The sequence below is a fragment of the Dermacentor albipictus genome, chromosome 4, assembly GCF_038994185.2.
Source record: "Dermacentor albipictus isolate Rhodes 1998 colony chromosome 4, USDA_Dalb.pri_finalv2, whole genome shotgun sequence".
NCBI classification, from domain to species: domain Eukaryota; kingdom Metazoa; phylum Arthropoda; class Arachnida; order Ixodida; family Ixodidae; genus Dermacentor; species Dermacentor albipictus.
Window position 1 is genome coordinate 7,267,449 of NC_091824.1, and position 12,463 is coordinate 7,279,911.

Here is a 12,463-nt window from a genome sequence, read left to right on the forward strand (position 1 = left end):
TTATTCCATTCAACAATAGTTCTGGGGAAAAAGGAAAATTTGAAGCAATTCTTTTTAGTAATTAACGGTGTTATTGTCTGTGAGTGTCGATGACGTGTAGCATAACCAGTAGAGAAAGTGATAAATCGTGATGTATCAATGTTGTAGTGCCCCTTTATGAGCTGAAATAAAAACTTTAAACGGCATGTTTGGTTCCTTTGTGTTACAGGTGGCAATCCACTTCTCCTGAGAAGCTCCGTAACTGAAGTGCGACCATACGAATTGTATATGAATCGTACTGCCCTTTTTTGAACTTTTTCTAGTTTAGTAATGTTTCTTTTAGTAAAAGGATCCCATATGACAATTGCGTATTCCAACATTGGTCGAATGATGGCATTGTAAGAAAGAAACCGCACAGGAGGCGTGGCGAATTTTAGAGAGCGTCTTAGGAAAAATAGTTTTCGAAGGCAGTTTGCCGTGACAATGTCAACATGTTTGTTCCACGAGAGAGTGTTAGTAATCCAGAGGTCAAGGTATTTATATGCGGTTACTTCAGAAAGCATGATGTTTTCGGTATTGTAGTTGTACAATAAAGGCTTGTTTTTTAACGATATTCTCATAAAGACAGTTTTATCGAAGTTAATTTCCATTTGCCAATCATTGCACCATGTTACTATGCTTTTAAAGGCATCATTCAGTCTAATTTGATCGTCAACAGAGGAAATTTTTTCGTACAGAACACAGTCATCAGCGTACAACCTAATACCCACAGAAATGTGATCCACAATGTCATTTATGTAAAGTAAAAACAGAAGCGGACCAAGAACTGATCCTTGGGGGACGCCGGAATCAACGGGCACCTTATCTGAACTGGCTGAATTTAGTGTTACAAACTGACGTCGGTTAGTCAAATAACTCTTTATCCAGGCGAGTAGTTTGTTAATTTGCAGAATGTAGCTTAGCTTATGTAACAATTTGTTATGCGAGACTTTATCAAACGCCAGCTGCCAGCTGCCTTTCTCTGTGACTTTTGTTCGTACTAGGCACAAGTCCTTATGCGTCTTAGCGGAAAAGAACATAGTCAAGCCACCAGCCTTAATACCTTCCACTTGTTTGTGCAGGGTTTGAAGATCCATCTCTTCGAGCAAGTTCAAAGCAGCCCGTTTCACCTTAGTTGGTTTTAAGCTGGTTCTTGTTGAAGTTCTTCGTAACTGCCTGCACAGCCTTTTCACGAAACATCTCATTTGGGAGAACGGCAAACCCGCCTTCCCTGTCGGACAGGAGCAGTATAACTTCGCTCTTGCGCAAGTCATCAGCAACGCTTCGAAGTACCGTCTGGCTGCGCGAGGTGCGAGGGAAACACCTCATTACCATGAGGTGTTTCAAATAGGGCATTCGACTCGTGTTCTCAGCCCCGTGCAAACTATCCCAACTATGTAGGCGCGTGGCGGATGGCCCGCGCAAGGACGCCTGCACAAGTACCAGTATACGCGCACTGTGCCACTAATGTGGTGTACCAGTTCCCGCTGCGATGCGGCAGCATTTCCGCTCCTTGAAGGGTGATAGCGGCGCCAATCTCACCAGACACACCAGGGAATGCAAAGGTTGCTTTACTAAATTCAATCAAGTCATCATTGTAGGACGGGGAGATGTGAGCGAGAAATTACGGAAGCCGCACACATACGCAGACTTAGCCTAGACACGTGTGTAAGTGAGCCTTCGGTGGTCTTCTAGATAAAGAAACCGGGTTTTTGATTAACCAGTGATAGTTGTCTTTTGCCCTTTGGCACTTTCCAGAGTCATCAAGGATGCTTTCTGCCGCGTGTGTTTTATCTTGTTCTTCAGCATGTCAAGGCACGCTGAGCGCAGATGTGATCTTTTGCTGCTATGTGTTGCATGGTAATAAACCTCAGTTACTAGTTACCACTCGTGCTGTCCACTCCTTCGTCTTACATCCCGTCTGAAGTCCTGGTTCCTTTCTTCTTTAAACATATCGGACCAACTGGCCCAAAGTTCCCCCCTCCTGAACATAATAACCTCACCTTGAATGCTGCTAAGATCAATGTCCTGACCTTCACACGCAAAACCGCAAGCACTTCTTTTCTCATTCTGTACATTCTGTACCGTTCTGTAAGGTCTGTGAGATCAATGGTCTTGGTGTACATTGTGATGCAACCTTACAGTTTTCTGCTCAAACTAAACGCGTTGCTATGCGGGGTATGCGCTCCCTTGGATCTGTTTGCAGACTATCGAGAGAATTCAAGTCTCCTACACCATTCCCCAAGTTATACACAACTATCTGTCTTTCTCTACTTGAATATGTGTCGGTCGTCTGGAATGGCTTTTCCAGATCTAACAGTGACATTATAGATCGGGTCCAGAAAACGTTTCTGAGCGAATATCATCACCACTTTGCAAACAGTGTCATTGGAACTCGTTCTAATGCTGCTGGATTGTTGGCATTGCCCTAACTTCGCTCCTGACGTAATCGCACTGACCTTTTGTTTCTCTTGAAAATCCTACACGGTGTCCTCACCTGTCACGAACTCCTCAGTTGTATCAAGCTTCGTAGCACGAGGTCGCGGGATCGAATCCCGGCCACGGCGGCCGCATTTCGATGGGGGCGAAATGCGAAAACACCCGTGTGCTTAGATTTAGGTGCACGTTAAAGAACCCCAGGTGGTCGAAATTTCCGGAGTCCTCCACTACGGCGTGCCTCATAATCAGAAAGTGGTTTGGGCACGTAAAACCCCAAATATTATTATTATTAACGATGATGATGATGATGATGTATGTGCGCGCCAGTGTTCAGACCTTAAGGGTTGTTCCTGCGCACGCTAAATAAACATGATTGATTGATTGACTGATTGATTTATTATATTGTTTGAAAACAAAAGACAGCTACAGTAAGGAGAAAAATAGTAAATAAGCAACAAACACCTGCCAGTATTAGAATAGAAGAGTTGCATAGAGAAGAACCTTGAGCGAAGAAAACAAAAGAGTAACAGGTAGGGGCATGGTGAGTGAAGAGGAAGGAGAGAGCGAAAACAACTAATGGGGAGAACAACATAGGAATTAAACATGTATGCTTGTCACGCCCTGATCGGGTGGCACAGCGTCCCGCTAATCGTCATGACATTGGCGCTAAACTAGCGCGAATGTCAAGCTTTCGTTTGGAATCTAGATTTGTCGCCTTTCAAGACTTGTCGACATTAACTCTAGTCCAGCATCGCTCCTGTTCAATAAATGCAAGTTTCTTCGTCTCGCTTCGCGCTGTAATCGTGTTTCACTACCAGTGACCAACATGAGAAGCTTTCAAGATTTATGTTGGTCGAGCCGCGTTACTGAGCGACGAGGACACAGCCTTGCGAAAGCACGGCTCGGTCAGCCTGTCGCACACGGGTCGCACGACTGACCGCGCCTCGCGAGCGAGGAGCGGCTGAAGGCGGCCGACATTCACCAAACTCGACCTGCCTGTTACCACCAAAATGTCTCGTGGTTGATGCTGTCCCCGTCTGTGGACACATTTATCGCCATGTAAGATAAATGGCAGCGTATAAAAATGTCCTAATTTTATACCACCGATTGGTTTAGTAGCTTTGCGACTGTGTCATGGTGTATCCTCAAAGAGTGCAATACTGTATGGCGGAAACACGCATGCTAATGCGCAGCAGCATGCGACCAGCGATGGAAGGAGAAGTGATAGGTGCCATAAGAGGAGAATATATATTAGCCCAAGTGCACGTTGCAGATCACACGAGCTGAGCGGATAACGTGTGCGATAATGCAAATATCAGGCATGCGTGTATGAAGACAAAGGACCTTGCTTCCCCAAACGTGAGGATACCACTCTATGCTTTCTGCCACGCACAAGAGAGAAAGAGAGAAGTTGGCCATCGGCTTCTCAATGTTTGCTGCGCGGGTGGTGTTACGCCTCCAAGCCACAAGCAGCACAAACCTGCTTCTGACCGGTGACAAAGCATCGGCAGAAAAACATGTTTCGCGGCCGAAGAAAAATAAAGATACGCTTACACGATGGAGCCTGAAGCGTGTGCATAAACGAACAAAACAAGACGAACGAAGCGAGACAGTTCGGATTGCCGGCGGCAAAGAGGGCGGCAATCTTAGCGCGTCCTTCAGAACGGTCCGCAGCGACAAAGGCCCACCGGGGCGACCGCTGGTCGGGCGGGAGGAAGACGGCGAAGGATGTCAGTGAACTCGGTCAGTTAACGGTGGTTCCCACACGATGACTGCGCCGACCGGCCGCGAGGCCCCGCGACGGCGCAAATCAAACGCGCAGTGTGCGAGCCGCTTAAAAAGCGCGGAGAAAGAAGCGAGCGAAAAAAGGTTGACCCTTTCCATCTTTGTTCTGCACCGGGCGCTGCTGCACCCTTCCTGCGATGGAGGTAAACAAAGGCGCCTCGGAGGTCAAGAATCCCGGGCGCCATTGTGCGAGAGATTATGTACTCTCTCGGTGCACCAACGCACGTGCGGCAACGCGGGGCGATTTAAGACATCCAGCACAAAGCCAGGGATGGATATAGACACAAGGGTCACAACGTAAAGAAAGAAAACAATCCATGGGCCAGAAAAAATAAACCCCCGTCCGCGGCCTGGAGCAACAAGTAGTGATGCACATAGAAAGCGAATTAGCATACGCACTTCTGAATGCGTTTGTTTCAGGTGAATTTTTTCTCTTGCGAAGGAGATAGGACGACTGCGGAGGCCGAGAAAAAACCTCGCAGTGGAAGTATTGAAGAATCGCATACGCAATCCTCCACTGTAAACAGATTTACGTGGCCCCCGCGTGACACAGGTAAAATGCAATAGAAGCAAGCACACAAAATGCATTGACACCCTGGCGAGGGTGAACTCTTTGGTACCGGGCCGATCACAATAGCATCGGGGTCGGAGGAGCGGCTATTGTGTGCGACATCTTAAGCGGTCCCCACGGACAACCGAGAGCCTTTGTAGAACAGCCTCGCAATTGTGAATGTCCACGTCACAAGTGCCCGGAGAACACATACACCGCGAATAAAGCAGAGAGAGAGAGAGCACGCAGGCGCCCGCTTTCTTGGCGGGCCTTTCGAAACCGCGGCCGAGCGATGACGAGACGCGAAAATGGCGGGTAGGAGAAAGGCAGTTTTTTGACGAACGAGTTCAACGGCCAAGCGCGGATGTCGCAGGGTCAGCGCATAAACGGCGTTCACAGTGATGCACGAGGCTCGGAACCCGCGTTCGCATAACAGCGAACGCTTCCTCGGCGGGTTGAAGTAGAATGAAAAAAAAAAGGGTAGAACAAAAAATTACTGCAGAACTCGTCTGACGATGACTGTACACGGTAATGCAAATAGCACTCGAGAAATGAAGCGACACACTTGAGGTCACATTTATTTATAGTGGTCATACTGACACTCGTGTGGCTTCGGCTGTATGTGGCCCACTTGGTGTCATCCCATTTTGCTACGGCTCTGGCTTGCCAAGGTCGCCCATGAGCATGGCGGCATGACGACAACTATAGACGACAGATTGACGAAGAAGGAATGACGTAGGTAAAACGGCACAGGCGATGACGGCATTACGCAATGGGATGACGATAATTCAATGCTGTCGATGGTATAACAACCCGAGTGCGACTACGACGACGTGAGTACAATGGCAATCGGACCTTCTTGTCCGTGCGTTTTATGTCATAATATCCCCCTTTGTGACAAATCAAAGAATTTGTTTCTTACTTTATGTCAGAACCAAGCGTTGAAACCTTATCTTTACGCCTAAGCCCAACTCACTGACCAGTGCATATTTAACCGTGTGTTGTACCCTCCTGAAACGGTAGAGTGGGTTATGAGTGAAGCCACAATGCAGGGTCGCAGACATCAGACTACGCCACCGTCACGCAATCGACAAAAGGCACACTATCATCTACCAGTGGATAGCAGGTCACAGCGGAATTTCGTGAAACCACAGTGCGTATGGCGCTGCCCGATCGGCCCACGATGGTTCCCGTACTATACCAATATACCACGGTCAAGAGCAGATGCAGCCACAAGTCTTCGCTTCCTCGCACGCGAGCTTACGCAGAATCTGTGGAACACAGCTGAATTCACGAACGCACGTCTCCACAGATTGGATCCACGTCTGCAACTCCGCCTTCCACCAGGGTTACCACGAGCGGAAGCAACACTTCTGTGCCGCCTGTGGCTCGGCGTGGCATTCACGAACCCCTATTCCTTCCGGAATGTAGTGGCCGACAACCCTACTTGCGACACCTGCGGCTGCGAGGAGACGATCGGGCTCGGTGGCTGCCCCTGTTGCAATGTGCAAACAAAAGTGCTCGTGGCCGCGCTCCAAAAACTGGACAATCGCCCCTTCACAGAAGAACACATTCTAGGACTCTGGCCCAGACGCGTTTCGGCACTCAAGGTCTTAAGGGCTTCAGCTGAAGCTTTTAAGGGCATGCGAGCTGTGCGGCCGCCTTTGAATGTTGTAGCGCGCAGCGTCGCGTTACTGTGTGAATTTTTTTCAGTTTTTTTATTCTCCTTTCTCCTTTTATTGCCTTTACTCCTTTCCCGAGCACAGGGTAGCCAGCCGGCAATTACGCTGGCTAACCTCCCTGTCCTTCCTCCCCTTTTGTCGCTCTCACACACAATCCAGGGCTCCGGCATGGTCGTGACTCCACGGGAGGTGCACGGTACAAGGAGAGCATGTTTTTTTCATTTCGCCCATCATGGTGTGGTGGCACGGAACCCTATTTCCAGCAGCCGCCCACCATTGATCCAGTGCCAGTGTACGTAAAATGGAATTACCACTAAATGTAAAAATTTTAGAAAAATTGTCAGCATGGATTAAAGAAACATTTTATTTGAACACGGCCCGTGGAGACGGTACAAGCTAGTGTAAGACACATTATTTTGTGGACAGAAATGCCATCAGTAATTCAATATTCTATAGACAAGGTCGGCAAGCTATGTCTAGTGGTGCTTTCAGTCTGGTAGCACCACTGGCACGAGTCCAGAAGAAACAAGAGATATCGCCGCTAAACAGCGGCGATGCGAAAATAAAAGAACGTCCGGCGTGTTAAAGTCGCCCAGATGAATGAGTCGCCGACAAGCGGGTGTCCGTAACGACGGCCGATCTAGGTGGACTTCACACCAAACTCAAGGGTAGCCCCATACCTACGAGAAATTTTCGATCCAAACGTGCGTATACCACGCGGAGTAAATTCAATGACAAGCCAGCTTTCAGTTGCATAAACTAAATGTCGGGAATGGGATTATGTCAATAAACGAAGCAGCGGAAACTGGTTCAAGATTTTGCATTATGGTTAAAAAAAAGCTTATGTCATCCAGCACAAATCGCACGCCATTTAGGCTAAAGACGATCCCGGAGAGAAAGTAATAGGAGCGGCTTACGTCTCTCCTCGGCTTACGCCATTCCTGACTATCAACCGAGTACCCGACAGCGACAAGCACGATTGACCCAAAGACATACGGAATGTTGAAGTCATTAACAGCTCCAGAACTGTCTTCTACAAAGAGTTTCGAAATCCTGAAGAAAGTTTTGAGCGACCACCGGTCTTCGAAGCCGTCCGTCATTGGAGAGCATGCCAAGTTTCACGGGAGGTGTCAACGGGAAGGCGAGTCCTTATCTAGTCAGGTTGCCGAGCTTCGTAAACTGTCACGCACGTGCAGTTTGGAAGCGCCCTTGACGGGTCAATTCGGGACCGCTTCGTGTGCGGCCTGCTACGAGAAGACATTCAGTGAGTGCTTTTCACAGACGATAAGCAAGCTTAAAGAGGAAAAGGACTGCGACTTCAGACGTAAAACGAAGAAGCTGACTGGACGAGCGGCATCTTGCAACTGAAGTTTATTGCCATGAAACACGCAGCAGCAAAAAGCCGCATCTGCGCGCAGCGTGCCTTGACATGCTGAAGAACAAGATGAAACACACGTAGCAGAAAGCACCCTAGGTGAAAATAGAAAGTGCCAAGCGGCAAAAAACAACTATCACTGCTAGGTTAATCAAATACAGTGTTTCTTTATCTAGGAGAGCCACCGAAAGCTCAATTACACACGTGTCTAGGCCGAGTCTGCGCATGTGTACCGCTTCCATAATTTATCGATCAAGTCTAGAGTCCACCAGTCCTTCTGGGGCGCAAATCCCAGGAGCACAAAGGCGTTTGTACGACCGACGACACCGAGTCGTGCACTTCCCGCCTGGTTCGTTGGTGCTTCTGTGGTCTCCGTCGAGTCAGGTCGGCCTGTCAGAAAAACTGCTGTCTCGTTACACAGGCCTACACCGAGTGCTTCGTGCTGTGGTTCCCGTCACCTACGAGATCGTCGCTGACGCCTCATCTGCTTCCCAGTCCAGTGATATTGTGCACGTTACACGACTGAACCAGTATCACCGTCCCAGTGATGACATTTAGTAGCTCCGGGACGTTGCTTCTGCCGTCAGGGATTATGCTGCACGCGTGTGGTATTTGATTGTGTGAACGAGGTGCGTGGGCGCCATCACTCGCGAAAAGAGAGGAGGAAGGACGAACTAGGCTCGCGCTGTGAATCTAACCGGTCAGCGCTGCAACCACTGTTGTAAATATAACCTGTCAACAGTTGCTCGCCTAACTGAGTCGTCTTCCGTGTAACAATATATATATATATATATATATATATATATATATATATAATACTTGTATTTCCCATTTTAATAGCTCACTAATCTTCTGTTAATTTTCGTTTTACCTGCGCCTTGTCGAGTGATAAAGGCTTGTTTTAGCAACCTTCGATTTCCTTTGTTGTGTACGGAACGCTAAGCTCTTCTTCAAACGCTAAATATGCGAAACAACGTGCCCTTCGTCCTCTTGGAATTGTTTGTCGCGTATCGCATGGCTCAAACTCCCCTGTCCCCTTTCTAAAATTTTATTCTGCTGTGCGCCTTCCACTACTCGGGTATGCCTTTGTAGTTTGGGGCGGAACGTGCAAATAAATAAATCTGGGGCGGAACGCGTCCAGAATAAATTGATATCTATCGTCTAGCTTCACTTTGGCGTTCTGGCGACCATAGTCAAGCCCAAGTCAACTCACATCTATCAAGACATATTAAGTTCAACCTTCCGGTTCCTCTAACAGGTGTACCAAGTCATCATAGATACTCTAAAGCTTCGTGATGGTGAACAATATCCGTGCCGCAAAAGTATACCAGGCAGCATGGCCCATTTTATCCATGGCCTTTGTTGCATTAGAGAGTGTCCTAGCTATGGCTCGACTCCAAAAAAAAAAAAAAGATAAATGAAACGTGCGATAAGTATTCTGCTGTTCTGACAAAATTCAGAATTCATTTCCTGCGCATTGTACAGCTCGCGTCGTACGCATGAATGCATATTTTGCGCGTTCGTGATATTTTATATTTAGCGCAAGCTCTTGGGCCAGGTGGCGCGTTCTTTGCGTTTCGCTGCTAAGGCGTTTTCATTGATTTTTCATATTTCCGCTCCTATTTGCAGCTAATGCGCTTTTTTGACGCTGTGCACGTCACGTTTCACCACTGCTGTAATTTTGTCTTTCCCGTAGCCCTCCCTATTTTCTATGCGCGAGCATCTGCCTTAGTTTCCTTTTTTTTTTCTTCTTCAGAAAGAGCATTTTTTCTTTCTTCAGAAAGAGCATCGAGGTGCTGCTCCTTCTGGGCAAGGGGCACAATGAATTAGTGGTGGGCACAGTGCGAGAACAGGCAAGAAGGCGCGCGTCCTACCCACCGCCAATTTTTGTAGGAAACTATGCCCACCGCGCTCGGTAGCCAGCAGGTCTCAACGCCGTAGGAACCAGATAGCTCAACGAGCATGCCCTTTCAAGACACGTGGCAATAGACGCAGCGACGGCAGGCACGCCGCCCGCGCGAGAGGGAACGCACCTGGCCGAAAGGCGGCTGTGGCGCCGACGCCGGCGGCGGTGGCGGTGGTGGCGGCGGCGCGTGGTGAATCCTGGGCGGCGGCGGCTCCTTGAGGCCCGGCGAGGCGCTGACGGGCGGCCGCAGCGGGGGCGCCAGGCCCATGGGGCGCGCCACCGGGGATACGCCGTGCTGCTGCTGCAGGTGGGGCGGAGGACCCGCCGGGTGGTGGCCCGGGGGCGGAGGGCCCAGCGACGGCACCAGCGGAGTCTGGAACATGGCTGCACGAAATGACGAGCACACTTTGTTCAGGCTCGCCATGCGACGAACGGCGCATTTCTTCCGCACTTGCGTCACAAACGGCGCGTGCGAGGCCACCGCGAGACGCAGATTGACATGAATCCGCTCGTGCCCGAGAGGACGTCATGCAGTGCCCGACAATGCACGGCCGGAACGGCAAACATGCACACACGCACAGCGAGAGGCACACACCGCGACACGGCGCAGCGCTGTGCACGTAACGCTGCCAGAGAAGCACAAGGAGTCACCAAGGCGAATAAATGCTCTCTCGCCACAGCCTGTCCGTCTGACCTCGAGCTGGTTAACGGGCGCTGCAGTTCTCCCACTGCCGTCCCCGACATTACGAGAGTGATACATTTCGTCGCCCGAATCAAAGATGGCCAGAGCCATTACTCGAGGTACCAAAATACCTAGGTTATGCGCTGTGGCATCCGTTTCAGTGCATCTTCGGTGGTTTCAGTGATTAAAGAAGTAGCTGTATAACGAAATGAATTTTACGCATAATGTAACTGTATACTGTTCGACAGATTTTACTGGGTACTGTAAAGCTTTTTACTGCGATAGCACTTAAGTGCTTCAAAGTGGGTTTAGCCTTCTCCGTCGATTCGTTCCCTTGACGATGACCGTTGTGATTATGGACGGTTTTTGTTTCTTGATTTTTCTTTCGTTCACTCCCTCTCTAATTTTCTACTTTTTCTTTCCTTTCCTGTCTTCGACAGGCGAGCTCGTCATCTCCAGTTTAACTATCGCCATGACTCGTAGACCAATGAATATAAAGTCCCCTCCGCACCCACCCCCCAATGGACACAATCGTCACCACTGGCATACCAAGTTCCAGCCCATATCCATGCACTCATGTGGGTTGGATTGCATGCGTCAGTGTACCGTCAAGCAAGAAAGTTTACGGACCACGGGATCTCAGAAAACTCCCAATTTCCGAGCAGCCCCACAACGCAACCAAGTAGTGGCATTTATAGCTTATACTATTATATGCGAACAACATTGTGATGTTCGGTTTTACTGGCTACTATTGCAGGCAGCTCGGAAAGTCAACGTGTTCTGAGATCCCATGGTACGTAAACTTTTATAGTCGACTGTACATTTGAGAATTGCGCGCCCTAGCTGTCTAGTCGTCGCGCAGCAACAGCGCTGAGCAAGAAGTGCTCGGTTCGGCGCTCCTTGAGGTAAGCGGAGCTGTCTGCGCATAGTGTATTTCAGAGGGCGTGCACCAATCGAAACAGTGGCGTAGGGGGACGATGCTATCCTGATGGCACAAAAATTGCTCTTGGCAAGATTGCGACATGTTCTCATGTAATTCCTCGATGCCATACACCAGACAACAACGTCGGCGGCACATAAACAGTATGCACCACAATGACAAAGATAAGCCTCCACCATGTCACGTATGCCCTCAACGGAATATGCGGCCACAACATGGTGGTTGATGAAAATCAGTCAAAAGTATCAACGGCGTCAATGCCGACAATGATGTCGCAACAATGACACCACATAGCCTTTTTTTTTTGACATAGCACTTCACAGAATTCACAGCAGCTAAGTGATCCATATAGTTGCACTGTACGGAAAAAAGAAAAACAAAAGATCCGCTCAAATGTCATCTTATCATTTCACTCATGAGATTAGTTATAGAAGAAATACCGACCTCACATTTGATTAATCCTGAGTCGGCACCTTCAAAAGAAATCAACGAGCCAGAATAACAAGAAACCTTTAACACAGCAACTGCGTCATCCCCGGTGGCTGAAATATTGACTTGCACAAACAATCTCAAGAATGGTGTAAGGAAACTGCATATTCTAAGCATCATCTGTAATGATAGCTGCTGATTGATTGAGCAGGTATCTGATTGGACGTCGTTCTGATTATTCACAAAAAGAAAAAAATATGACAGTTTTAGACAACTTTTCGAAACTTAATACGCTGACAACGACGTAACCTCCCCTTGGTAACACACAAAAGAAACAAGAAATCGTGATGCACCAAGGTTTTATGAATAAAATGTATTCGTAAGGTAAAATGATGGACCACCTCGAAGAAATAAACAGGGATCAGCATATCGCCAATGAACTCATAAGCTCCCAGAAGGTCATTTACTTTTGAACTAAATAAATCAAACGTACTTAGACACAGTAAGCATGAGAGTGCGAAAGTCCGTCCATCTATTTCGAATTCCACATTATGCAATAATATGCCGCAGAGAAAGGAAGTTTTGTACGTTCCAAAGAAGATAGGGCCACGACTTATATTAAGAAACTACAATTTTCTTGCTTACGATCACCTCATT

The 12,463-nt window shown here is 48.3% G+C and overlaps 1 protein-coding gene across 14 annotated transcripts in view; it reads right to left on the reverse strand.

Annotated features, from left to right (window-relative positions):
- Nucleotides 1-12,463, reverse strand: part of nab (NGFI-A-binding protein homolog) — a 1,159,032-nt gene that overhangs the window by 303,371 nt on the left and 843,198 nt on the right. For all 14 annotated transcript variants that reach the window (XM_070536817.1, XM_070536819.1, XM_070536822.1 and 11 more), the window contains one exon: nucleotides 9,883-10,139. In XM_070536817.1, coding sequence (XP_070392918.1) covers nucleotides 9,883-10,139 — 257 coding nt within the window. The remainder of the gene's footprint in view (nucleotides 1-9,882; nucleotides 10,140-12,463) is intronic.